We start from the raw sequence: 25,346 nt of genomic DNA, 5'->3' as shown, positions 1-25,346 counted from the left end.
AGACAGAAGAGTACCATGATAAAATTTAGAGAGTTAGATTTAGAATCAAGATGGACCTGGATGTTAATTCTGCCTCTGACACTCTCTAGCTACGTGACCATACGAAAATTACACTATCTCTGTGTATCCATTCCTCATCTATAAAACGAGGAAAAGAAAACCCATTAGAAACTATATCACAGGGAGTTGTAAACATAAAATGAGATTCAATCCAACCTGATCTGATTAAATTTGAAGTACTTAATAACCAACTGTTATGCATCCAATGGAGATTAACAATGTAAAAATCAAAGCATCTTTGACCTTCCAGAGACTTATGTTATACCATGGAAGTGCAATATAGATAAATATGAAACACACACACATACATATATACATACATACATATACACATATATAATTAAATATAAAGCAATTTTAGAAGAAACACTAAGTACTGGTGAATCAGGAAAAGCTTTACCTAGGAAGTAGTCCATGAGCTAAGCCTTGATGGGAACTAGGAATTCTAACAGGCACAAATGAACAAAAGACTTCTTTACTCTGATCAATACAATGATCCAAGACAACTCTAGAGAGACAACTAATAAACTCAGTGAAAAATGAAATATAACTTTCTCATTTGGTTTTTTTACTATATGGCTAATATGGAAGTATGTTTTCAATGATTTAGCATATATAACTGATATAATTTTGCTAGTTTCTCAGTGGGTGAGGGAGGGGTAGGAAGGACAGAGAGAATTTGGAATTCAAAATTGATAAAGAGAAGAAGGTTAAAAATAAATAATAAATTGAAAAATGAAAGACAGGTGAAGACGGAGGTCATATTCTAGGTTAAGGAGACAATCTTATGCAAAGAAATGAGGTGGAAAGTGGAATGCGTACTAAGAATAGCGAACAATTTAAGTGAATCAAAGAGTACACGAAGGGAAATAATATGAAATCAGTCTGGAAAGATAAACTGGAAACAAAAGATGAAAAGCTTTAAATGACAAAGTAAAGGAGTCTGCATTGTATACTAAAAGCAGATTCTTAATCAAGTATGAGCAATATGGCCAGAACTTTAGTACTAACAACGTGGCATTTGTGCAGTAGATGAATTGGAGAAGACAGACTGCAATCAGGAAGAACAATTCAGGTGCTGTTGCCATAATGAGTTGACCAAGGTCTGAACTAATGTGGCAGCTATGTAAATGAAGGAAGAAATGGATAAGGGAAAAACCGCAGAGAAAGAAGGAGCAAGAAGCAACAAGACACATGGGGGTCAAGGGAGAAGGAAGGTTCAACAGGTGGAAGCTGCTTATCTAAAACACTGGTGATGTCCTTCACAGAAAAAGGTTATAGGATAAAGGTCTATGATAAATGATATAGGTCATAAGAAATAGGTTTTCTCCTCAGGCATTCAAACATACAGACTCTCAGAAAATGTCTATCTTTCCGATACCAGACCATAATCCTAGACAAGGTACAAGTGCTAAACATAGCTTAAGATACATCTGCATACGTTTGTTGCTACCCCAGGCTACAGAAATGGTTTTGCACCACTTCCAGAGTGTTCTCTCAGCCTGGACACCAAGAAGCCAAAGTCAGGATCACAGAAAACTTGGCAGTTACTACAAGGAAGGGAAGAGAGCTCAGAAAAAAAAGGTCTCAACTGAGTAAACACTTTGAAATGGAAATGCAACAGTCAATAGATACAAACATAGGTATCCATATCTGATCATTTTGAAGGGATTATTTGAAAAGGAATTGTTCACATGCTAATAACGGAAGAAGAAACAAGATTACCCAGAGAACCCGAAGGTCTTAAAGGGTTGTAGAGAAAGTAAAGTAAGACAGGTAAAGTCTTGGGGTCATTTTGTTATGTTTTGTCAGTCTCAGAAGAAAGAAATGGGAGAAATAGGACAGGAATACTGGGGAGGAAAAAAGGAAGAAGAGGAAAATCATCTCACATAATAGGGATGAGGAGATGAAAAATGTGCAAACATGGGAGAAATTTTAGGGAAGAGGCTTCACCTTCATCTGAAGCAAAAAAAGCCTGAACACAGTTACAAACACGCGCGCATGCACACACAAAGAGTGCAGGGAGTTACATGGTCAGATCTGCAATTCAGGAAAATCAATCTGACAGGTAAATGAAGGGAGGAGAGATGAGACAGGGAGACCAATCAGGCTATTGCAGTGGTCCAGGCAAGAGACGATGAGGACCTGCCGGAGGGTGGTGGGAGTGTCAAGGAGAGAAGAGGGCACATACAAGATGTGGTATGAAGGCAAAGTCAATAAAACTCTCCAAAAGACTGAATATAGTGAATGAGAGTGAGAAGAAAGGGTGAGCCTGGGGGACCAGAAAGATGGTGGTACCAAGAGTAACAGGGAAAACAGTTTAAGATGTCTATGAGGCATCCAGTCTGAGATGGCCAGTCGCCAGCTAAAGATTTAATATAAAAGGGAGAACAAGACAAGTAATGGATCAGACATAAGCAAAAGAAACTACAGTGTCAGAGGAAGAAAGAAAGGCAGATTAAAAAAATAAAGAAGACAAAAATGAAAGCCTGTGACTGGGAGCAGAGGAATGGGGAGTTAGGAAGGCAACTGAGCAGAAACTGACTGCATAATTTATAGACCACATATTTGGAATGCTCTTTTTATCACCTCTTTTTTGGTAAAGAGAATGGGGACAAAGTACAGAAAAAGTACAAGAGGGGCTAGGTGAAGGAAGATACACAATTAACTATCAAAATCTTGCATGTGAATATGATGAATTCACCCATATAACAGAAAATGATAGCAAAATGATTAAAAAGCAGAATTCAAAAATTTTACCAGTAACACACTGAAAATATAAAGATGCACACAGACTTAAAATAAGAGTCTGAAATAGAATATATCATTCCTCCTAAAGAACTCAAGTAAGTGCAGCAAGCATGAATTCAGACAAGGTTACAATAAAAACAGATATAATAGAGAAAAGTAGGGAAACTGCATTAGGTTTAACAAGCACTACAGATAAAATAAAATCAATATACATATGTATTTCTATATGATAACAGCTTAGCAACTTTATAGCACTTTAAGATTTGCAAAGTGCTTTACAAATATTGTCTTATTTTATTATATATATATATATATATATATATATATATATATATATATATATATATATATATATATATATATATATATAAAATCACATGCCAAACAGCATACTATCTAAATATTTAAAAGATAAGTAAATCAAAATGCAGGAAAATAAAGCTGACAAAACCTTGATATACCTGCCTATCCACCTTTTAGACAAATCTAATAAAAATATAAACAAGAAAGAAGAACCACATCAGAACTTCAGAATAATTTGAGATGATAGTTATCTGGTAAATACTGAACAGAAACAGAAGAGAGTTCACCTATTCTCATATATGCATAGCACCTTTATAAAAACTGACTAAATAGTGGGACAAAATCTCTCACAAACAAATACAGAAAAAACTAGACATATTTAGTAATCAAAATGCAATAAAAATCATATTCGATAAAAGCCCCTTTGAAGAAAGAAATAAAAATAATTGGAGGATAACAATTCTTAAAACTGGTATGTTTAAGAACAACTTTAAATTTAATAACAGAAAATGACAATAATGAGATTGAATGTTATTATCTAAAGGATGCGGCTAAATCAGTTCTTGGGGAAATTTTACATAGCTAAACATTTTCATCAGCAAAACAGAGGAAAAACAATTCAATTAACTAAACAAGCATTAATGAAATCTGAAAAGCAACAAATTACAAACCTTCAACTAAATTCCAAAGTAGAAATCTGAAAATCAAGAAGAGAGTAATAAAACTGAAAGCCAAAAACTATTAAGTTGGTAAATATAACTGGAAATTTTTAAGATTTATAAAATAGATAGTTAGCTCCTTACTCATTTTAAAATGGAAAGAAAATCAAATTGTTTACATCAAAATGAGAAAGTATTGACAAGAATAAAAGAGAGAATAAAGCATTAAAAAAATTTTCTCAGTTACATGCCAATCAAAATAATTTACATACTTTAAAAATATAAAATATAAAAATTAACAGAAGTAGACTATAACCTAATATCAGAAAAAGAAACTGAATAAACTATAAATGAATTCCAAAGGGAAAAATTCAAGACTAGATGGATTTGTAAGTGAATTTTATTTTTAAAAATTCAAAAAATAACTAATCCTAACATTTAATAAACTGTTTGCAAAAACAGGAAGAGAAAGAACCATTCCAAACTTTTTATTGCTTTGATGCCTAAATCAGAGACAAAGACAGAGAAAAAAGCTACAATGTCAATATCGCTATATATCCCAATAATGAACATTGATACCAAGATATTCCATAAAATATTAGCCTGTAAGGCTACAACACATTTAAAAGATTATACACTATATTCACTCATTATACCCTATGACCCTAGATTTATACCAGGAGTGCAGGTTTGGTTCAATAAAAGAAAGACTACAAACAGAGCAGACCATGTTAATAATGGAAATAACAAAAACCACATAATTATATCACAGATGTTGAAAAGACTTTTAACAAAATCCAAATATTATTTCTGTTAAGAACTTTAGGAATAAATGATTTTTCCTTAATGCAGTAATATCTCTCTACAACAATGTATTTAGTTGAGGAAGTTTGGGGGTCTTTCCAGTTCAGGGACAAAACAAGGATACTCATTATCACCATCACTATTTAATATTGTGGTAGAAATGATAAATTCAGCAATAAAAGAAATTGAAGGAATAAGCACAGGCAAAGAGGAAGCAAAACTATTGCTTTTGCAAATGATATGATCATGTATCCAGAGAAAATTAAACATTCAACGAAAAATAAACTGAAAAAATAAATTTGACAAAGTTGCAGGATATGAAATCAATTCACACAAATCATCAGTATATTTACTGTATGCTACCAACAAAATCCAGCAGAATGAGATAGAGATAGAAATAAATACAGTATGTATAAAATACATGGGATTCTATCTACCAGGATATACACAGGAACTATATGAATGCAGCTATAAAACACTTTATGGAAATATAAATGATATTATATATACATATGATTTCATATATATCATATATGACAAATATACATGATTTCATCAAAATCATCAAAGAAGCACTAATTGCTCAAAGGAAAACAAAAACAAACAAACAAACAAACAAAAACAACTTTTAAAGACGTTAGACCTTTGATCAACACAAGGGTCAACCAAGATTCTACAGGAATTAAGATGATGCATTCTTCTAACCTACTGACAGAGAAGTGATGGACTCAAGATACAGACCTAAGTTCAAGTCTGACCTCAAATACTTAATAGCTGTGTGACCCTGGGCAAGTCACTCATCTTTAAAACAGAGATAGCACCCACTTCACAGGTTTGATAAAGGGACCAAATGAAATCATGTCTATGACCACTTCTCAAACTGTAAAGTAGTATATGAATACTAGTCATTCTTATTCTATTATTAGAAAATAAAAAGCAGCTCTGTCAATTCAGAAAAATAAATGTCTAATATATCTAAAAATATTTCTCACTAAAAAGAAAAAAAAATAAAACTTTATGAAAGTCAAAGAGGTAAAAAAAATAAATTTTCAACCAATACATAGTACCATCTTTATGTCCTAAAAAGTTTACGTATTGGTGTTGATTCTTTTTAGAACTGATAGTTTTTCTACAATGTTCATGCAATTAAAAAAAAAAAACAGAAAAACAAAAACACTTGCCTATCACGTCTATAATGTCATTTTTCTTGTCATGAGGTTTATAGAACAATTACAGTATTTTGACAACTAAACTAATCAGTTTCTGTCTTGAACCTTAAGCTATAATCAAGTCACTAAAATGTACACCATTTATATTCACTTAACAATAACTGAATTTTAAAAACAAAATATGCCAACAATAGTGACTTACCCTTTGAGATCACTAATAAGACTGTTCTTTTCCTGGACTATCCGTTTATGGTGCATTCGATGGAAATCACGTTCTTTCTGAGCTTTCAATAAATCTTCTCTAGCTTTTCTACAGATAAAAATATGACAAAAAAGCTACTGTTCAATTACTTACAGTGCAATCCTGAGAAAAGAACACTAACAAAATAACAAGTCATTTAATCACTGTCAGTAGTGCGAAATCCCAAACTGCATGCTACTGAAAATTCTATGCAAAATTATTTCCTATATAAGTCTCAGTGATGGTCCATTATCATCATCACAATTAATAATTTTGAAAGGAGCAGAAATAAATGCTCAGGAAACTATGAATCCTAAAAATAGCTCTCCCAGATTATATTTAATGTATTCATTGATGAAATGACAGAAAACTAGCATATAAATATTGTTATGAAGCCTCTTTCATAATATAAAGATGTTAATCATATGTATATAGCACTTTAAATAGTGCAAAGCACTAAATACATTCTCTCACTTGATTGAGACTGAGACAAGGAGAATTTTCCTATCAACGGATTTAATGCATGCAATCCTTACAAAAAAAGAAAAGTATTATCTTTAAATCTCAACTTTTGAGTCATTTAAAAATATATTTGATTAATGAATTTTTTTTTGTCTTATGTAAAATGTAAAACATTTACCTCCCAAACAATATTAATGGAGACCAATTATGGTTATTATGACTAATAACATTCATAATCAAATCAACAAACACTGAAGTGTCTATCATGTGTCAGGCACTGAGGTTATGAAGACAAAAATAAAACAATTCTTATTCTCGAGCAGTTTACATTCTATAAAGGAATAAAGCATGTAAATGTTATTAGCTTGTACAAAAACAGACATATACAAGGTAATTTCAGAGGAGATACAAGCAGCAGAGTAAATAAGAAAGGCCTTATGTGAGAAGTGACACTTCAGCTGAGCTTTTACAGAAATCAATCCATTGTAAATAAACTGATTTAGCCATTTATTTAGGGTTCAAATTATTCATCATGAATAAAAATTATTTTCAAGCCTAACAGCATTTAAGTATAAAAGTGAGAGGTAACGTGCTGTAGTACATTAAGAATTTTTCTTAGGGTCTGGAAAACTTGGGTTCAAGACCTGCTTCTGACACTCCTGCAGTGTGACCATATGAAGGTCACTTACCATGTCAGCGTCACCCACTGAGAAACTGCAAGAGGTGAAAAACAAAAGGAAGTACATTACAAATGTGGCAGGCAGCTTGTGCAGAGACGCAACTATAGGAGATGGAACTGCTGACTGAGAGCAGCAAAGAGGCCAGTTTCATACTGAGAAGTATGCTAAAAGGAAACAGAAAGTATTTCTATAAATATTTATAAATTATCAATTTAATGCTTTGAAGCTGCATTTTAAAATGTATTTGTACTTATTTGAAGAGACAAGAAAGCAAACTTTTTGAAGTTACTATATTTTTGTACTATTTAACTTCTTCTAGAAACTTAAATTGGTACTCCGTGTTTTTACAACTTTTGAATTTTCAATAAAATAACTTAAATGTATTTATGGTGATGCTTCTCCCATTTTGAACTCTCCAATGCCTTTTTAAGAACAAATACATAAACAAATCTAAAGAATACAGTTCTTTATATAAATGGTCATTTTAATTAAATCTATAATGAAGATTCTGGAATATTCAAAGGAACTATATTGAACCAAACCAATATAGTAATATTGCTCATCTAGAATAAGATGACATAATAGAGAACCCAAACGTTAGATTTTTGTCGCATGGTGTTGCTCATGTAATCACTTTCAAGTGTATCGATCTACCCTCCTTTTTATCAACAACATTAAATAATATTTGCAGGCATCAATTTATCCATACATGGTGTTATGCTAAATTTTAAACTATAATAATGCAAAAAGTCACACTTTCTTAACTTTTATGCTGTGATATATACTATAACCCAGGGCAGCTAGGTGGTCCTATGGATAGAGCACCAGAGCAGGAGTCAGGAGGACCTGAGTTCAAATCTCACCTCAGACACTTGACACTCACTAGCTGTGAGACCTTGGGCAATTGCCTCATCCTGGGTCATCTCCAGTCATCCTGATGAATATCTGGTCACTGGATTCAGATGACTCTGGGGGAAAAGTGAGGTTGGTGACCTGCATAGCCCTCTCTCACTCAAAAACAAAGTCAAGTGCAAGTCATGTCATCATTTCTCCGATGGCATGCATGGTCTTCTTCCTCAACGAAGGACGAACACACATACTATAACCCAAAATACAATTTTTCATAAGTAAATGATTCATAATTAGGGTAAGTAGGTGATGCAGTGAATAGAGTGCTGGGCTTGGAGTTAGTAAAACCCAAGTTCAAATTTGGCCTCACACTTTCTGTGTGACCCTATGCAAGTCACTTAACCCTATCTGCCTCAGTTTCTTCATCTCTGAAATAAAATGGAGAAGGAAATGGCAAACCACTGCTATCTTTGCCCAGTGTAATGTTAATAAAATAGGAAGACCTTCCCTGACCATTAATAAGCCTAACACATGGAGCCTATGATCACATGGAACCTGGGTCATATAGAGCTCAGACTGGGAGCTTGCCTAAGGAGGGGAGAGAGAGAGAGAGAGAGAGAGAGAGAGAGAGATAGAGAGAGAGAGAGAGAGAAGCAAGCTGAGTGAGTACAGGAATCTGTTTAGGGGAACTTGTTTTTGTGGGGAGGCCTGACAGAAAGAAGGTTTAAGATGTCGGTGCTCCCTGGATTAGTGATAAGTACCCTGTTAATCTCACCTCCTGATAATCTAATGATGTCCTAAATAAATATTTTTGGTTTTGCCTTTAATGAAGAGAGTTTATTATATTTTGTAAATTTACCCTGGAAATACACATGCATATTCATAGCGGCTACTATGAGTATCATATTGGCATTACACCAAGAAAACCCCAAATGGGGTCATGAAGAATCAGACATAGCTAAAATAACTGAACAACAACAAAAGATATCAGAATTGCATATACCATATTCCTTTCAATTAACAGTAAATAAGCAGAACACTGGTATAATGCATATGAACATGTATAACACTGTAAATTCTTATACACTAGTATGATATATGTACTCATACAAGGCACTATGAAATTCATTAGCCCACTTACTTATTTGCTGAACTGACTACAAGTATCTTAAAAGCTGTATTTGTCAACATAAGACATGTAAGTAATATGAAAGTATTCTTGGAATGGATGCCATTTTAAATGATGACCACTGCCAATCCATTGTAAATGAATTGATTTAGCTATTTATTTTAGAGTTCAAATTATTAATCATGAATAAAAAATATTTTCAAGCTTAACTACATTTAAGTGAAAAAGTGAGAGGTATAGTGGAGTCAAAAACCTTAGCTCAAGATCTGCCTGTATGACATATTCCAGTTGTGTAGCCACAGGAAGATCACTTAACATCTCAGTGTCTCCCAAGCAATTCTCTGTGACCATAAGTTACAGACAAGTCACTGATCTGAATAAATGGAGGGGGTTTACATGTTAGTAGTAGAGTAATGAAATCATATGTTTGGAACAAAAATGCCCTGATAGTATTTCATTCATAGAGCAGCATCACTGTCCTACTTTGCTCCATGTTTGAAATTATTCCAGTTACTTTTAAAAAATACATCAAAGGAATTTCAGGAACTTTGAATACTTATCAAGTAATAGCCTACCAGACTGTTTTATGTTGGTGACTGTGATTCACTGAAATTGATAATGGTATTTTTTTAATTCTTCAAATGGAGTTAGCACATTATTCTCCTGCCATTAGACAAAAGACCATATACAGTGCAACTATATCCAAGGAAAATACCTTCTTAATTTAACAAGCAATTACCTAAACACTAAGGCATGATTTGATGGCCCTCATTATTATATTAGTTTCCACAGCTATGCATGTTTCTAAAAGTCGGGAAATTAAACAGACCTCTGGAGAAGCTAGGCACTATTTGACCTTTTACAGAAGTGAATTTCATAAGTGAAATACAGACTCCGTTAAAATGCATTTCCTTTTACTTCTTTAAAATTTATTATCATTTGGTTTTGGTTTTCTTCTTATTATCTTATTCTAGCAGAGGCTAAAATAAAGTGTTTTATCATTTTACAGGATACTCCCTTTTTTCCTAGTTAATACTTGCTCCTTTGATTTCCTCCTCGATATTTCTAATTATTTTCACTATCTTTCAATAAACCTTTTACAATGTCTGCTATATTTCTCTTAACAGAAACTAATGAAAATGAACTATGACAATTTAAATATTGGTGGATTATAGCAGATTATATTATATACTATCTGTTTAAGTTCCATAAGGCCAGTAAAATCCAAAGGCTCTTTTAAGTAGCTATCATACAGGCCAAAAGTGTTCATAGGTGATCTATCACAAGAGTGACTAAAAAACAAAGAATTATAAGTGGCCACTTACCTCCAAAGTATGCTTATTTTCATAAACAAATATAATTCTACTGACTCACCATCTGTAAAGGTACTCACTCCAAATTGTTTTTCAAGTTGCACAGTAACTGAGGACCTACTTATACTCTCACATACTCCAAATGGATAATTGTTTAAAGCATAGGAATAGTTCTCAAAAGAAAAATTATGGACTATTAATAATCATTTGAAAGACTGCTCCAAATCACTAATGATGACAGAAATGAAAAACTGAAGATTCACTTCACACAGAGAAAAGTGGCAATAATCACAAAGGATACGAAGTCAGTTGGAGGAGTTTTCAAAAGACAGGCACACTAATTAATACACTGGAATGAATAACTGGTCCAATCATTTTGGAAAGCAATTTTGAATTATGTCAAGAGTGGCTGAAATGTCCATATGCTCCAAGAAGGGCAAATACAGACAAGCCAGTCCGAAATCTACCAAAAGAGTTATGACTGCACTTTTTTGTGGTAGCCAAGAACTAGAAATGAAGCAGATGTCCTTTGATGGGGAATGGCTAAATGAAGTGTGATAGTGCTCCAAAAGACAGAAGGAACATGAAGAATACAGTAAACAAAAGGAACTGATACAAAGAGAAGTGGAGCCAAGAAAACAGCATCTAACTGTAACCATGTAAAACGCTGAGCATGATAACAAGCAGACCTGAATGCATGTCATATAATGGCTGAGTTTCTCCTTAGAGAACAGAGAAGAAATGTATCTCCTTCCCTCTGTTTCAAGGAGTAAGGGACTGAATGTGGACCAATATACACACTCTCAAATTTGGCCGGTTTAAATAGTATTTTTCTAAACTGTTTTTGTTCTTTTTCATTCTCTGTTCTCCTCTTAGTATGTCAACAATTCTCACATGATCTTTCCTCACCAATCAAAAGGGCGTCCCTTTCTACATCTGACTCCTACACTGACTTTTCAGTTTCTAAACAGGCCTTTTCATCAAACACTGCTTGGAAATTCACTGTTTCATGAGCAGTCCTTTATTTTTCTTCTGTAGGATTATGTTACTTTGCCAGGTAAGTGATTTTTATTTGTAACACTGTCTCAAATTCTCATCTTATTTACTGTGGCATCTAAAGTCTTACATGGTACTTGAACTCTTTCTTTACTGTTACTTGCATTACACTGGATGTCCACTGATTGTGCAATAGCTGAAAAAAATGTAGTATATGGAAATAATGGAATAATATAACAATAACAAGGAATTCTGAGAAACAAAGGAGGACAGATATGAAATAGTACACAGCAAAGACAGCAGAACCAGAAGAACTACCACAAAAAAAATGCAAAAGGAAACAATACTGAAGACACCAGAATTATGATTCAATTCCATAACCAAATTCGTTTCCAGAGGACCAATGACTAAATATGCTTCCTTTCAGAAAAAAAACAAAACAAAACAGTTAACTACTTTGTACTTGCTTCACTACCTTGTATTATTTTGACTATAATTTTCTATACACTGAATAATCAAACAGAATGTAAGCTTTGTGAGAATCGGGCTTTGCAGTTTTTTTCTTTGTATCTTCAGTGCTTAGCCCACCCAGCGCCCAGCAATAACATACCAGACTTGGAGTCAGGAAGTCTTGAATTCAAATCATGTCAGCAGGTCATTTAACCTCTGTCAGGCTAAATTTCTTTATCTGCACAATGATGGGGCTATACTAAATGGCCTCAAAGGTCTAAGATCATAATATCCTATTAACATAGTTGGTGGTTACATTAATAAGCTTACACAGTAGGTACTTACACAGTAAACTGCTTATTAATTAATTCAACTACAAGTACGTAATACTCCACATGGTATCAGAAATGTATACATCTCTTGCCTCCTACTCATTTCTCAGTCTCTTTTAATCTGGCTTTAGACACTGTCATTCCAATAAAACTGCTCTCTACAAGGTTATCAATAATCTCTTAAATGCTAAATCCAATCAATGGTTCCTAGGTCTCATCCTTCTTGGCCTCTGTGAAGTTCTTCACAATGATGGCCACCTCCTCTGGGATACTTTTCCATTACTGAGTTTTAAAAGTAGATTTTAAAAAATGCTCCCAGAGTTATGGTTGACTACTTTGGCTAATCAATTTGCTATTTTCTTCTAGAACCAATACGAAAACACAGGTCATAAATCATCTTGTTTACACATCTAAAACCTTGTCACCGTTACACTTAAATATCTTATAATTACATTGAGGTAAAGGTAGAACACCAGTCTTATACAAGCAAATATTCCTAAACTTCATATATTTAAAGGAACTCTTCACGTAAGAAGCATCAAGTTTGTTTTGCTCTAAAATTGGCAATATTTTGTTAGAGCAATAAACATTCCTTTAAACTAAAGCTAACATTATTTCAAGAAATACTGTATTTTCACATTTCTTTTTCCATTCCTCAACCTTTTTGGATTTCAAAAAATATACACAGTAGCTACTTTAATGGAGAAAATTTTGAGCTTTATATATCTAGACAAAAATTCACTGATAATGCAATATGACTTCACTAATTTTTCTAGACTCGTAGGTGATAACCTCAGTGAACTGGATGACCATATAAGATATGACTGAAATATAACTCTTCTTGTATCATTAAAAATGTATATTTAATGAGAGCACACAAGGTTACAAGCAGACAATGCAGAAGTCCATTCCCTATGGAAGTATTATTTTAATTAAAAGATAAATCTTGCTCTAATAAGTGAGATTAGATCTATTAGTAGCAAAGATTTATAGTTTCACAGGAAGATGATAAAACCTTCATTGATATTAAATAACTTCCTCTCCTTCCTATATTTAACCGAACAATCTCACCAAAAAGAAAAGTAGCAGAAGAAATTGTGAACACTCTTTCCTTTATTTCTTTCCAGAGTATAAATAATGCTTTCTCTACTTGGTCTCTCAAACCCACCCACAGGAAAAATAAAACCCAGATATCTCATAGAGTAGGTTGTAGTGAGAGAAGTACTTTGCAAAGCTTAAAGTGCTATATAAATATGAGCTATTATTATAATAAAATGGTAGTAACAGAAAATATGAATGTTAGGCATTTTCCAACAGCCAGCATTTATATATAATAATGTTCAAAGGCTTACCTACATTTAATTTGATCTTCATAAATGTCCTGTGAGATAAGTACTTCTACATGCATTTTAAACTTGAGAAAACTGAGACTCAGGGAGATAAAGTGACTTTGTGGGGTCACACAGCTGGAAGCTCCAGAGGCAGATATTTCAAACCAAAGTATCTCCTAATTTCAAGTTCCATAAATCTCTAAATTATACTACCCTGTCTCTCACATGCCAATTCATCACCCATGAGTTTCTCTTCAACATTAGTCTTATGACCCTAGCCAGAAGACTCCAGAAACAGAAAAAAACAAACAAACACTGAGGACTAACACCAGCCCTATGATAATAAGGCAGATTCGGGGAGTTTAAGCAGATGACTATAGCAAGGTCAGTTTACTTAAGATGCGCTTGGCAGTGAGAGTGCCAAGTCTGCGTTCATCCAGGAAGGCCTAAATTAGGACCTCAAGTTCCTGATGTCATGATGTGGACTTGGGCTCATGTCAGCAAACACAGAGAAATGGATGTTTTTAGCCCTGGTGGTGAACTTGTGGGTCAAGAGGCCCTAAGGTCTAGAGTTGTACACTAGCTGCCCTACAGGAGATGACCACCACTAGGATCATCCCATAGCTAAAAAACTAAGGAAAGCCAGGCCCTGGCTGGACAAAGATCTAAAGAGGTGGAGAACCTGTGGCCTTGAGGCCACCCGTGGCCTTCGACATCCTTGGGGGCAGCCTTTTGACTGAATCCAAGTTTTACAGAACAATTTTTTTTTTTTATTAAAGGGATTGGTTTTGTGAAGTTTGGATTCAGTCAAAGGGCTACACTTGAGGCCCTACTGGGCCACATGTGGCCTCGAGGCTGCAGGTTCCCTACTCCTGCAATAGACCTTATGAGATGCTGAGACAAAATAGGTCTGAGGTAAAAGTAAAACATCTATTATACATTCCCACAATGCTGTATCTACCTTCTATAGGAAATATGAATGTAAAATGTTTTACATTTTCTATATTCTATATATATGTTCATGTATACCTATAAATTTTAGGTCCTAAGTATTTTCTATGGTAGAGTAAATAAGTGGATACCCATTTTATGCAATGAATACCATTTCTAAATAGGTACAACACTTCAGGAAGACCCTAGACATGAGCCAAACTAAGCTTTGTTCTAGAAATGTTCCCAGATAGAAAGAAAAAGCTGACTTTTCCACCCCCAGAATGAATCCAGGACTATGTGAGACCAGAGCAGAGCCTGTTCTTTTGCTGGGACTCTGAGCCATCAGGTACAATCAAACAAAAATACATTGTGGCTTACTATTATACTATTAGTAGAATGGTGAACTGGTCCAACCACTGAAAAAGCAATTTGGAATTACATCATAAAAGTGATTCAAATATGCAAACCCCTAAAGAAACCAAAGAGAAAAAAAACAAACCTCTATGTATTTCAAAATATTCACAATATAGCATTTTTGTGGTACTAAAGCAATAAAAATAAAGGTGCTATCTATCAACTGAGGAATGGATAAACAAATTATAGTACATGAATGTAATATAACGGAGTATCACTGTGCCTTAGGAAACAACGAATACGAAGAATTCAGGAAAAAAATGGTAAGGAGGTTTATCTTCTTGAAAAAGCATAATCTGAAGAACATACAAAGTGTTCACAAAAATGTAAATAAAGGGAATGGACGATAAAATAAAAGTGAACACTGTCATAATGATCAATAATGGTTTCAGAGAAGAAATAAGAAAATATATCTCCTTTGGAGAAGTGGGAGAGTCTACATGTAGAAGGTTGTCAATTTGTTAGCAGGTTTTACTAAACTCTTTTGGGATTGGGGTTCTTTTTTAATCTTCATTGCAAAGGAAGGTTCGCAGTGCAGTAAGGAAAAGGAGCAAATTTAGAAATATGACATAATAATAAAAAGCATTATCTAAAATATTTTAATAGTAAATGAATACCACCATGCATTAAAAGACTGAGGGGTATGAACAGAGGACAGAGATGACCTCGCCAAATTTTACGTTTGCTCTGTGCCAACAAAGTTAAAAGAAAACTAAGCTTTCTGATTCTAGTCCAGTTCCTCTTGGAATTTCCTATTACATTGATTCTGTCTGTTTGTTTTTAATTGATTTGTTTTCAGTTTTCAGCAATCACTTCCATAAGGCTTAAATTTTCTCCCCCTTCCTCCTCCCTGCCCCAAGACAGTATGCAATCTTACATGGGTTCTACACATACACTCTTATTAAACACATTTTTACATTAGTCATATTGCATAGAAAAATTAAAATGAATGTGAGAAACCATGAGAAAAAACAAAAAAAAACATAACACAAGAGAAAACAGTCTGCTTCATTCTGCATTCCAATTCTATAGTTCTTTCTCTGGATGTGGATGGCATTTTGCCTAGAGTCCTTTGGGAATGTTTTAGTCCTTGCATTGCTGTGAGGGGCTAAGTCTATCAGAAACAGTCCTCACACACTGTGGCTGTTACTATGTACAATGTTCTCTTGGTTCTGCTCATTTCACCTGGCATCAGTTCATCTAAGTCCTTCCAGGCCTCTCTGAAGTCCTCCTGTTCATTATTTCTTATAGCACAACAGCATTCTATTACATTCATATACAACTTGTTCAGCCATTCCCCAGTTGATAGGCATCCCCTTGATTTACAGTTCTTGGCTACAACAAAGAGGGCTGCTATAAATAATTTTGTACATGTGGGACATTTTCCAATTTTTGTGATCTCTTTGGAATAGTCCTAGAGCGATACTGCTGGGTCAAAGGGTATGCACATCTTTGTAGCCCTTCGGGCATGGTTCCAAATTGCTCTCCAGAATTGTGGGATCAGCTCACAGCTCCACCAACAATGAATTAGTGTTCCAACTCTCCCACATCTTCTCCAATATTTATCATTTTCCTGTTTTGTCATGTTAGCCAATCTGACAGGTGTGATCTAGTACCTGAGTTGTTCTGATTTGCATCTCACTAATCAATACTGATTTAGGGCATTTTTCATATGACTATACATAGTTTTAATTTCTTCCTCTGAAAACTGTCTGTTGATATCCTTTGACCATTTATCAATTGGGGAATGGCTTGTACTCTTATAATACATTGATTCCTGTTTCTTCATCCTCCTGAAGTCCATCTCCTCAGACCCTTGGCTTCCATAAACCTCCCTTTTCCTAACCTCTAGAACCTCAGCATTTTCCTTCACTTCTCTCCTCTTATTAATTCATATTTCTTTCTCCTAGACTACCAGCTGTCAGTGATAAAAGTCACTCATTCTAGCAATATGAAATATTCTGTGATATTCTGCCTTCTAACAGGACAATCCCTTGTACAAGGTTACTAGATAAACTAGTTTTAATGACTGGTCACCGAAAATGCATAGAATTATATTATTTATTCTTGTCAAATGTGTGACATAATGGAAAAAGCACTCCTTAGATATGGAATAAGGAGAACTGGCTTATAATCTTATTTCTGCTACTTGGGATATTTGTATGATGTTATAAGAGCTATGCTTGTTTGGAGTGACTAACTGGAGGAGCAGCTGGGTTGTTGGGCTGCCATAACCATGCACTGCTGAGAACAAGGTCATACTGTGACCACTCCTGGAGCCTTTTTCTCTTCTTCCTGCTGCCACCATCACCTAGATCTTCCTTCCTCTTTTCTGTGCAGATCCACTCAGAGACAAGCAAACTGAGCTGGTCCTTTAAGGGATGGTCACTTGGCTTCTTTGCTACCAGAAATGTAACAGACCTGGGTAGGGGAGGGTGGCTGGTGGAGATCAGAGTAATGCCTGAGTGAACCTCTTTTCCTCAGTTACCAATGTGGTAGCTATAGAAGCAACTGGAAACAGCATTTATACCTTTTTAACTTTGAAAGGTATAGTCTTTTAATTTGCTATTAATGGAGTTGTTTTTATTGTGTTTTATTATCCCTGAATACCTTCTTATGTATCAAACTCTAAACCTGAATCGTGGGACTAACCTAGCTTAAATCTGATCTAGAATATTTGGCACAAACCACAGACATTGCTTTGTAATGGCTCTATATTTAAATTCTGTTTTTAAGTGTGGAAAAGCTGTTGTCAAAAAAATGTCTGAGGTAATTGGCTGGTCTGACACAGCTAAAACCCCACTTTTTACAAGAAGTCTTTCCTAGTTTCCCTCAATGCTAGTGATTATCTTTCTTTCATCCTATATGTAGTTTGTTTATTGGATTGGATTGGATTAAATGTTTATTGGATTGGATTGGATTAAAAACAGTATAGGAGAGAGGGTCTATAGACTTCACCAGACTGCCAAAACAGCCCAAGACCAAAAAAAAAAAAAAGTTAAGAACACCTGCTTTAAGAAAAGTGTTTTGTCCTCCCACAAGGGAGCTACACAGACTCCTGTTGAGGCAAGGGACATTGTTAGCTTGTCGTCTCAACAGCTGCATTCAGTGACTGCAGTCGCAACTGGTTGCACGTTGCCTCCAATATCAGATTGCAAACTCCCTACAAACAGGGCCTATTTTTTGCCTTTTGTTTTGTCTCCCCGGTAATTAGCACAGTGCTTTGTACATAACAGATAATAAATGTTCTTTGACTTGTCTAATATCCTGTAGTTGGAGAACTGTACGGGATACATTCGAGAGTCCTTTCAGTTGGATATGGAAAAAGTTCCCATTCACCCTGAGGGATTAATGAGATAAATGCTTGTGTACCTTAACAGGAAAATTTTAAAGTATCACCTGACTCTTATTGACAGCTTTCGGAAAAACTGCATTACTAAGGCAAAGAGAGTGAAGATCAACTGTCCTTGTGTATTGGGCAATTAGAGACAGAAGTGAAGGAACTTTTGTCCTTTAAAGACAATGACTTGAAGGCAGAAGAAAGATTAAAAGATCTGATAGATGAAACAAGCAAAAAGAAAAAAAAACCTAATAAAGGTGGGACCTGATAGGCTAAAAGTGAAAGGTAACATCTCTGTCTCACATGCTCTAGAAGATGTGTTAAACCTAGTCAGGATTAGAACTGTAAGGGAGGAAACCAGAAGCAATGTTAATCATAAGCGAGAGCTATAGTATTTGGTAATAGAGCCATGGGCTCACTTATTAATACCCTCACCAAGATCTAATTTCACAGGGAGTAACTTCAATGGGGTTAGTGGAGTGAAAGTGTCAGAAAGTGAACAGACTATCAATATAAAGGAACTTGGGTCATTGAGAAGAAATCTAAACAGTAACCAAGTGATATAGTAATATTTATGTAGTGCTTACTATGTGATAATTACTAAGCACTTAGCAATTATTATCTCATTAGATCCTCTTAACAACCCTAAGAAGTGCATGCTATTATTATCCCCATTTATACAATTGAGGAAACTGAGGAAACAGAAGTTGTGACTTACCCAGGGTCGTACATCTAGTAAAGATCTAAGGCTAAGTTTGAACTCAGGCCTTCCTGACTCCAGGTTCAGTACTCTGTGCACCATGGTGTCACCAAAAGTGGCTAATGAGGCTAGTCTAATGGGAAAAAATGTAAAGTATCAACTGCAGGGTTTTATTGCCTGGAAAAGCTTAGAGATGACTTGCTTTTACAAAGTCAGTTGAATCAACAGGAGGGTTCATAGAGATTACCTTTTGTTCTTTTTAGGTGGATAAAAGAGAGTTCTGTAGACCCCATAAAGATGAATCTCTTCTTTAGTTCATAGTAGAGGAAAGCAAGGGAGAAGTAAACTTTTAAGAGAGATGAGTTTAGCAAATTGGATTTGTGCTTCTTTCCCCAAATCCCCACAACTTGTGACTAACCATCTTTGAGTATAATTAGAACCTGCTTTTTGGGCATATTCCTTAGTGGGCCTTCCTGATATACCCGTATGTAGGTCTGTGCAGGACAATTGTTCATGCAAAAACTGTCCATGCAAAGAGGGCTATCCACACTTAGGCATGGTGAAAGGCACAACGAGAGGAAGTCCAATGTCTGCTACCATGCTGGATGGGCAGAGTGTGATGATATTCTTTCACACATTATTTTGGCTGTGGTTCTTGAAACACAGCATATACTAGATACAGAGGAGGGGAATCTGAGGCCTCAGGCCACATGTGGCTCATTAGGTCCTCAAGTGTGGTCCTTTGATTCAATCCAAACTTCACAGTACTAAAGGCCATATGTGGCCTTGAGGCCACAGGTTCCCCACCCCCACTGAGAAGAAAATGACTGGGGATATTAACAAAATTTTATCAGAACACTAAAGATCAAGGCAATAAGGTTCCTACTGTCCTGTCAACATTTGGGCAATTCCTATAAATCTCTATTTCATCTGGTCATTCCCCCAGTGATTTTGGTTTTTCAGAGTCATTCAATATCCAGGTTGGAGTGACTATTGGAATGAATCACCACAGAGTGACAAACCAGATTCCCCTAAAGCTCAGACTTTTGACTGGGGGATTAAAGTGGGAGGGAATTCCAAATATCTAAGGGACTGCTAGACACCAGAAGGATTGTTACTAATATCACACCAGGAAATCCTCAATGGCTTCATAAGAGCAACTCCAGTTTTTATTAGAAGTTGTGGAGATAAGAACAACAAGGGAAAAAGAACCCTTGCCCAGGCAGAGACTCACCAAAGATGCTCTGTTGGGGTCTCACCTGTGGTGCCTGATTGGGGAAGTGTAGGCAGAGGTATTAGGAGATCCTGGGATTCATGGCCTAGACTGGTGCTAAGGGCTTACAAGATGTCACCTAAACCATCCTATATATTAACATTAAACAACACTTGGTTCCAAAGGGTGGCAGCTGAAAGATATCCTCTCTATAAAGGAGATAAAAGAGTTTTGAGTATTTTGTTACATAATTTCTCTTTATAATAACTTATATAGTCAGTAAATAGCACATACATATACTTTGCCAACTGGTAACAGACAGAACCTTATCAAAGTTGTTAGGCTGATTTCCACAGCCATTTTTTACCTTGACTACAAATGTGTTGCATTCCAGAGCTGGACTTACCAATGTCAGGAATGTCTTTTCCATTCCAAAGACTAAGACTAGTCAGGAACTGTTTACCTTTACTTGGGAAGGAGTACTTTCACTTTCTCATGATTATCTGAATTTTCTTTTATAGTCATTTCGTCACAGTATTGATATCCACCATTTTACTGTTGATAAACCAAACCAGATGAGGCAATGGTAAAAGAGGCCATAAACTGATAAATGACTTGTGAGAAACAAGTGGAGGGAGATCAACTCTAAGGTCTTGTCCACTACAGTTAAATTGGGGTGAACTTACTTCTTGGGAAGAACTCAAATGGTTCCAGATATAGCCTGAAGTAAGTTAGTGATTCATCCCCTAGAGATTAAAATAGAAGCTCAGAATCTTAATATACTTTGAATTGGGAACCACCAACATCCCCACCTGAGCATTTCAATGGCCCTCATTTACCAAGTTACTAAAAAGTATACTGCTTTTCTGTGGTTACCATAATGGACTACAACCTTAGAAAATCCAGAACAGGCTGTCCTTCAATATCATCCACTGAATATTCATTCTTGGAGTAAATAAGGTCCAGGATGAATGGAGCCTTTAGAGGCAGATACAGTGAGCAGATTAAATGACCATTAAGCTTCTGGAGCACTAAGCTCTCTAAAGCAGCCCACTCACTATAGCACTTGTAAAACATTTCCCTGCCCTTTCACTGAATCCTAGCTGTAACTGAACTGAGAACAGAACATCACATCATTACCTTTCCTCCAGAATTACCCATTATAAGATGAGTGATACACAACAGTTCCTACAGCAAAGATAGGGAAGGCACAGAAGGCTTCCATTCTTAAATGGAAATAGTATGTCAAGATTGTACTTGCCTGGGTACTTCAGGTATCAGTGCCCTTCACAAATTAGGTTATGACCCTAAGACCTTTATTCCCAGCACTAATATTTTGCCTCCTCTGTTAGTTCAATGGGCCTCTACTCATAAGGATCTAGTTCTTGACAAACATTGTTTTTCTGGATTTATGGATGGTTCTTCCTGTTATCAGACATATACACGAATGAACTCTGGTAGGCATTAATCTAACAACTGGAGATACTCTGAGGGATGAGGGTCCTGGGAAGTCCTGCCAGTGGCCTAAACTTCTGAACTCTATGCCTGGCATGTAAAAGAGCCTTAAGGGATGGAGAAAATGAGGTTATTATTTATATTTATTCCTGGGGAGTGCCTATGAGTTTGGCTGAGTGGGCTGATGCTTGGAAAAAAACAGAACTGTACATTTAAAGATGCATTGAAGTAAAGACCCTTTGAGATATTCTGAAGATACCCATTGCATACAGTTGTTTATAAAGCATCAGACACATGATATACCCCATGCTGAAATTTTAAAATTAGGTTGATTCTCTTATGAAAACAGTAGAGATTGAGGACTAAATCCTTCATCAAACAAATGATCAACAGACATTTATTAATCACATACTATGTACCAGGCACTATAATGGACGCTGGGGATAAAAATACAATAAATGAAACAATCCCTACTCCCAAGGAGTTTACATTCAAACAAGAAAACAATATCGAGAAGATAAATATAAAAATCTATGTTTCAGTGGGCATTGAACCCTATGATCCCCTTATTCAAGGATGATGTGAATACTTGTGCTCAATGCCAATAAGAGCATCTGCTTTTCGAGAACCAGTATGATAAAATGACAGGATTTTCAACCTACTGCTGACTGACTGACTGTGCCCTCCTCCTCCTTAACAGGGCAAGAGGTTTAACTCAGTTCCTAAATGAGTTATCTCAGTTTTAGCTCTGTTCCTACATGGCCTTGGTTCCTCTAAGTTCACTTCAAACAGGGACAATGTTTCCAGTTGAGTCCTCTGCTGGACCAGGGTACCATGGGTCACTTTAGAAGATCACAGCTTGTTCTTTTGGGCACTGATGCTGTGCTGGATGCAAAAGTCAGCCTAGATACCAATTTTCAAATTATCATAGTCTTTGAAATTCCCAAGGTTGGAGGCTCCAAACATCGAGAATGGAAAAGAATAAATGCAAAGGCCATGGAGGCCTTGTTTCTCAGGAGCCATAGGCCACAGAGGGGAAAAAAGTCACTGAATCATCTCTCTAGATGCCAAGAGTAAAGAAGTCACCTCTTTCCTCAAGATACAAATGCAGCATGGTGCTATGCTTCTTCTGTGTGATCAACAAGGAGGGCTCTGTGGATCTTCACAGAAGAGGAGCAGCCAGAATGCTTTGCCTATACACTAAAGAGAGCAAAGTCTTGTTCACATCCCTACTGTGGCTCTTGCCAGAGTTTTCCTCCTTTTCCTTTCTCATCTCCTCCCTTGCTTTCCCACCCAATCAGTGCCTTACATAATAGGCAATGACTCGAACAATGGTGAACTAGACTGATGCTTTAAGGGGCAGAAGGTTATTTGGCTGCTTTGACACCTGAAGTATAAAGGGATAACCAAGAAAGAAATAAATCAAAAGTTATACTTGAGTTCCTGACTTGGTGACTGTAGAGTCAGAAAGGGGCAACAATTTACATATACTTTAAACTTTGGAAGTTGTGTTCTTTTAATTCTTTGCCTTTACTAAAGCTGTGATACATTAATGCCTCACTGCATTTTAATCCCAAATCTGAGCCAGTGGTCTGGCCCAAAATGTAAGACTTTAGGAATCTCTCTGTGCCTTAGTTTTCCTATCCCTAAAATAGAGAAATATATAATTTCTTCTTGTCCTAAATATATAATCCTACAATCCTGTCAAGGAGATTAGTCACCAATTTGATAGTTTAATCCAAGTTATCTTTCTGACCTGATAATGATTAAATATAAGCACTGAAAACACCTGTTGATGCACTGAGTTCCCAAGACCCAGCCCACTCACATCATTCCATTTGAAAATCTCTAAATATAATGACAAAGATGCAGAACAAACTAAACATTTGTTAAGACCATCAAATCAAAGGTTGCAAACAACAGTGAAATACTTATTCCTGCTCCACTGAAGATTAGCTCATTGTAATGCCCTTCCAATTTCCTGGAAAATAAAAATCAAGTCATTCCTAACTTTCACTCCATCAATCAACAGCATTTATCAAGTACATACTATGTGCCAGGCAATGTGCTAGAAGCCGGCAATACAATGCTTACATTCAACTAGGGTAAATATCTATGTGTGTCACCCACACAAACATTTATGCACAACAAAAACAGGATCAATACAAGTGAGTTTTGGAAGGGAAGAGCCTAGCATTCATTGTGTGGGGGAGGAGGAGAGGAAGTCTGGTTCACAACTGTGATTTCACTCACGCAGAGAGCTCCCTGGTGAGCAGATTCTATCAAAGCCTACATGTCACTATTCTGAAACTTAGGGTCTAAGAGACCTTGCCTAGGGCACTGGGAATTTAACTGATTTGCCCAAGATCACACAGAGGCAGGGTTTTAGTCAATGCAAAGTAATTCTGAGGTAGCTCAGGGCAACTTGGTAGTGCAGTACATAGTGTGCACTCGGCTTGGAGTCAGGAAGACTCCTTTTCATGGGTTAAAATCTGGCCTCAGACACTAGCTGGGTAGCTCTAGAAAAGTCACTTAACCCTGTTTGTTTCAGATTCCTCATCTGTGAAATGAGCTATAGAAGGAAATGGCAAACCATTCCAGTATCCAAAGGGGGTCACGAAGAGTAGGACACAACTGAAAAAAAAAAGATCCAACAACAAAGTAATTTCTAAATTATTTGAGATAGCTATGAATTTGGATATTACTAAAAATTACAAATACAATTTTTCTTTTACATTATACTTTAAAACACCATAACTCAAGCAAATTTGAATAGGATGCCATTTTATTTAGACAGTTCTGAAGCAATCCTGGTACTTTTAGTGTATTTACCTAAGAATGCCTCATGATAAACCATCCCACTTCCTTATTTTTTTTCCTAAATGAAAGAGAAACACCCCCTTTTTTTTCTTTTCATCAAGAATGAAAAACAGTCTATGGTTCCCTTGATTGTGAAATTTTAGAAAAGATAGGGACCATCAATCACACAGCCATTTGCTTAATTTGAAATCTGAAATCTTGTCAATGTGAGTTCTGCCTTTCATAGTGTAGAGAACAATCCATCTTACTTCCACAACATTCATCCACATCCTCCCATAAATCCTCTAAAAGGGATACAGCCCAATATGCCTCTGGATCTTTTGACACTGCACAGTTACTTTGATATTATTACATCACAGGACTGCCTCCTAGAAATACATTCTTTTATTTCTTTCATTTTTTTCTTTCATTTCTCCTGCACAACAAAAACAGTTAACATTTATACAGTTTAAGTATTACAATGTTTTACATATGTTATCTTATTTGATAACAGCACAATATAATAGCCTATGCAATTTACCATGTGCTTCTTCACTGTCCTTTGAATAACTTACAAATTAATTCTTGGAAACTGCTAAAACCACACAGCAGCACCAAAAAAATGCTGACAGACCTTTGTGGAAGAAGCTGAAGTTCATAAAGCTATGTTAATTATCGTGTGGGTCCTACAGCCATTATCCTTAATCAATTTCCTCCTTACATTTTGAGGGAGCAAAATGATATTTGGTTTTCTCATTTTTATCAACTAAACACAATATTTCTATTTCTAAGAAACTTCTAAGAAGGAACATAAATAAAATGAAAAAAACAAAAAAAAAACACCAAAATCCAGTGAAAAGTAAAGGATATTCACCTAGAGTAAGAATTTCAAATAACAGTGCAACCTTCAACGAATCCATTTCCCTAGCACTGCCTACTGTGGACCCCAGATTTCTTGCTTCA

The 25,346-nt window shown here is 35.7% G+C and overlaps 1 protein-coding gene across 6 annotated transcripts in view; it reads right to left on the bottom strand.

The window, feature by feature from the left end:
- SPAG16 (sperm associated antigen 16) overlaps positions 1-25,346 on the bottom strand; it is a 1,246,090-nt gene that overhangs the window by 1,178,451 nt on the left and 42,293 nt on the right. For all 6 annotated transcript variants that reach the window (XM_072617486.1, XM_072617488.1, XM_072617489.1 and 3 more), the window contains one exon: positions 5,949-6,056. In XM_072617486.1, the coding sequence (XP_072473587.1) occupies positions 5,949-6,056 (108 nt within the window). The remainder of the gene's footprint in view (positions 1-5,948; positions 6,057-25,346) is intronic.

This window comes from Notamacropus eugenii, chromosome 6 (assembly GCF_028372415.1).
Source record: "Notamacropus eugenii isolate mMacEug1 chromosome 6, mMacEug1.pri_v2, whole genome shotgun sequence".
NCBI lineage: Eukaryota > Metazoa > Chordata > Mammalia > Diprotodontia > Macropodidae > Notamacropus > Notamacropus eugenii.
The sequence above is the reverse complement of the archived record's forward strand: the minus strand, read 5'-3'. Positions and strand labels throughout refer to the sequence as shown.